General features: G+C 43.7%; 1 protein-coding gene across 1 annotated transcript; it reads right to left on the bottom strand.

Annotated features, from left to right (window-relative positions):
• Nucleotides 1-514: 514 nt before the first annotated feature.
• LOC124668522 (peroxisomal membrane protein 11-5) lies at nucleotides 515-3,095 on the bottom strand. Its single transcript, XM_047205648.1, has 8 exons — nucleotides 2,994-3,095; nucleotides 1,887-2,097; nucleotides 1,705-1,779; nucleotides 1,546-1,620; nucleotides 1,308-1,388; nucleotides 1,128-1,202; nucleotides 867-1,040; nucleotides 515-774 (listed from the first exon to the last, which is right to left on the bottom strand). Exons 2-8 carry the CDS (start codon nucleotides 2,076-2,078, stop codon nucleotides 745-747), a joined length of 702 nt encoding a protein of 233 aa, XP_047061604.1. The 5' UTR covers nucleotides 2,079-2,097; nucleotides 2,994-3,095; the 3' UTR covers nucleotides 515-744.
• Between the last annotated feature and the right edge of the window lie 796 nt (nucleotides 3,096-3,891).

Below are 3,891 nucleotides of genomic sequence, written 5' to 3'. Positions count from 1 at the left end.
TGGCTAGGAACTGGGATAAAGTTTCAGATATCTACATTAATCCACGTTTTCAAACATGTGTAGCCACTAGAGGCTTGTTATTGCTTTGAAAATAGTTTGTCCCCTTCATGCTGTTGTTTTTTATGGCATGTCGAATTAGTTATACCATTCAGCATCACGAATGTGATTTATTTCACTTTTTTGGGAAAATCAGAAGCATGAGATCCAGAATCTCAAATAGTTTTTATCGCCACTTTATTTTTTTTTATTTTAGTGATCTCTTTTTGTCCTCTCCACCGTTCTCCTGCCGCTTCAGGCTCAGCGTTTGCGAGCCTGACTGCGGGTCAACCGAATTGCTGAGTTTCTCTCCTTCAGGCCTACTGGACCAGCCTTGCCTCTTGAGTGTCCGCAGAGAGGTTAGGGCGCCCACAGCGCAAGAAGGGAAGAAGCTGAAACATACAGCAACTTTCTAAATAAAAGAAATCGAAATGTATGAATTTTTCTAATTATTTGGCAACACATGCAGTGGCGCGAGCTTCCCGGGACCATACAAATATAACGTACTACATAATCAATTCTACCCAAGGTACAAGATCAACAAGGTTATGAGAGGACCATGGGCTTGCACAACAATAATTCCCAGTTATCAGCTACTCTTACAGACTGTTCCATCCAGATTTATTTCTTATCAGTACTAACGATGGCAAGGCCAATAGCAACCGTCATTTCGCCAATCAATGCACCGGCGGCCTGGCCCAAGGTAGATCATTTGGATTTGGCTGGGGCTGGAAGCAACTGCCAGGGAAAAAGGGAGAAATGATTCAGTTTCCGGGGTTTCACAATGGCTCTGAATAAATTGTCATAGGATTTGAGATGCAATAACCCACCTGATAACAAGCAATGAGTGAGCTAGCGAACCCAAATGCCCCCGTGACGCGAGGAGTGACCTTTTTCGGGGCCAGTTGCAGTAGCCCAACCGCAACAACTATGTCCAGGCTCGATTTGATGAGGGCGAGGAGCCTCTCGTTGGACTTCTTCAGCTTCATCCGATATTGCTCGTTCTGCCATCACCGATACATCAATGTATCAAAGAAAACAAATATGGAAAATGCACAAACAGAATACAAGGCAGTCCGTATGAATAGTACCTTGTACAGCTCTTGGCCCTTGAGCTCCTTCTCTAACTTCTTCGTTGATTTGGACAGTCGTTGGAGCTCAGCTAGCTAGAATGAAGTATATGTCAGATATTATTTTTCAATTAGTCGAAAGGTGAGAGGCAGAACAGAATTGAATAGCTTCCAGATGGCCAAGAAAGAGAAGCTGCATACCTCAATGATAGTAGTACAGGTATTAGATCCGAGAAAGCAATAGAATGCTATCCTGCCAAGGAACTCAGCTCGCTCCTTGTTCTGCATATACAGTTGAACCATTTTCAATTGTTTGCTTGTCGCCGTGCAGGTAATTCGTTTTCTTGTACAAATTTTTTTGGGGTAAAAGCAGGGTGAAATCATATACTGTACTACATCAAATTACTCATGCATGCTGATGTGAAAAGGCAATACAAACCTTGTATACTCCTGTCCTCCCAGCCCACACTATTTGGTCCAGAAAGAGGAAAGTTGACAGCATTGCATTCTTCGACTGAGGACATAAAGCAAATTAAGAAAATTAGGAAGCCTATCTTCAGCTGACTATGTTCCCACAATGTAACCAGCAACAGCATACCTTTCCAAGTAAGATCAGTGGAAGTGGAGTTCCTTTGGGAGGAGGACTAATCAAAGCTTGCAGATCATTAACAAACTGCAACGCATTAATAGTGCATCAGTGATGCCATAGACCATATTCAACATTTAAATATAATCTCTTCCTATTTGCGAGCTCTACTACAAAAAAAATAAACACTCTACCTTAAACAGTCGGAAAACTTTCCGAGCTAGACTAGTAGATTTGTCAACATTCTGTGCAGGTCCTGGTTGTCCATTGCTCAGGAACTTGGATCCATATTGTATAGCTCTGCAAATCTTATCTCTTGCTTCAGCCTTGCTTAGGTACAAAACAACCAGCGAAAGATCCCCTCTTACGGTGTCCAGTGAGGCCATACTGTATCTTCTGAACTAACTGCATAAGTGAGGTTGTGTCAAAAACTCCAAAATCATAACAGTGATCTGTGGAAGATTATCATGATAGAAGCCTATAAGAAAGTAAAGCACAAAACAAGCACTTAAGCCAACAATAGCATGTGTTCGCCGAATAATCTTTGCTGCATAGTAAATATTGCACAGGTGTGATTTAACAACTATTGGGTTCAGAGCTTTGGATCGATACAACCGGTGATTACGGACTCAATCGACTCTTTGTCTGTACTATTATCATACACTTCAAGGGTTGTGTGATTTTCAATCGGGTAAGTTTGTCTAACAGGAACACAGAGGTTATAACTCGATGAAATCATACTTCGATCTGATGTAAGAATTCAGTCAAATTTAACGCGCTAACAAGGTCCGGTAGACTCCGCCAAAACTGCAGTTATCTCGTAAACTACACGTGTGCTAGCAATGGACAGCAAAGAGCTATGTACCTAGAATCTGAACCTTCCACATGAAGGTACGCACCTCGCAGAAATCGAAAGCGGATCCCAAAATTTTATCGCTGAACCGTAACGGGACCAAGGACAACTAAAAGCTGCTAGCTCGGATACAAATTTCCAGGGTCACTGGCGGCCTCCCGGGGCGGAGGCGGCAGGGACGCGCGACGCCGCGACGAGGTCGAACGGGAACGGCGACGCGCGCGAGAGGTGGGGGCTTTGGGGTGACGCTAAGTACAGCACAGCAGCAGGTCGACGGCACGGCGGCGGTGGACTAAGAGGAGAGATCGGGCGCGCGTCACCTCCCGAGACCGACGGATTTTGGGGCCAGGGAGTTGGCAACAGCCGCACCGCCGAGCAGGCGGAACGGCAACGAGTATGAGAGGAATTTGCGACGAATTCCGACGAGATTCCGGGCTGGTGGTCGTACCTGTGTGCAGGAGATCGGCGGCGGCGGCGGCGGCGGCGGCCTCGATCAAGTCGCCCTTGCCTCTGTGAGCTGGCCTAGCTAGATCAAGCGATTGGGACAGAGATGTGCAGTACCAGACGCCACGAGCAAAGCACACGGCTCCTTTATAAATACCAGTCAGATAAATGTTACACGCACCCAGTAGGAGTACCGGGCTTTAATTTTCTGTCTATGCATCTAGAAAAAAAACACAGTACAACGCAGATGGTCACAAATAGATACATATACTTACATCAATGAATGGCACATGCACATCCTACAACCTCGGAGAGATTGAGTTTAAAAATTGATTCGATGAGTTTTGAGATTGACGAAGTCACCACATACGCTTCGCTGTCGACACGGAAACGTCGCCTTCCATTAAAAAATATTTCTTCTTTATGAGAAATTAAGTGTCAAACATGGGCTTTGAACTCTAATAGGTTAGAGGTGACATGGCTCTCATAATCATCCAACTACAAGTCGGTTCTCTTACAAATTGTGCCATTAGATCTTTCCCATTAGAACTATGATAGTAATGGAATGTGTACCACCTGACTTTTCACCAGCTATGCTTATGCTTTTTTATATAAAAAAAATGTGCAAGCTTGTTCTCCAAAACTATTACCGATAGTTATTTACAAACATATTAGTGAAAAAAACAGAGAATCAAGTTGGAGGCGGCTTTCTTGTTAGATATTGACGTTTTAGCAGCTACTTGGACAAACTTAAAGCTCTATACTCCCTCCATTATGAGGTACTCTACATCCTATGCCTAAATTTTGTTTTAATTCGTCTATATCTTAGTTTTGTAATGAACAACGATTCAGAAAACGAAGCCTTCATGCTTTTCACATTAGATGTCATTACTTTCAATGTA

This window comes from Lolium rigidum, chromosome 1 (genome assembly GCF_022539505.1).
Source record: "Lolium rigidum isolate FL_2022 chromosome 1, APGP_CSIRO_Lrig_0.1, whole genome shotgun sequence".
Lineage (NCBI taxonomy): Eukaryota > Viridiplantae > Streptophyta > Magnoliopsida > Poales > Poaceae > Lolium > Lolium rigidum.
The sequence above is the reverse complement of the archived record's forward strand: the minus strand, read 5'-3'. Positions and strand labels throughout refer to the sequence as shown.

What these genes read in the sequence shown, in the direction of transcription:
- LOC124668522 (XM_047205648.1), bottom strand. Translation starts at nt 2,078, where the DNA reads ATGGCCTCACTGGACACCGTAAGAGGGGATCTTTCGCTGGTTGTTTTG. An exon ending in CCTGTACTACTATCATTGAG is followed by an intron (nt 1,203 to 1,307) that starts GTATGCAGCTTC and finishes ACTTCATTCTAG; the next exon opens with CTAGCTGAGCTCCAACGACT. An exon ending in CACTCATTGCTTGTTATCAG is followed by an intron (nt 775 to 866) that starts GTGGGTTATTGC and finishes TTTCCCTGGCAG; the next exon opens with TTGCTTCCAGCCCCAGCCAA.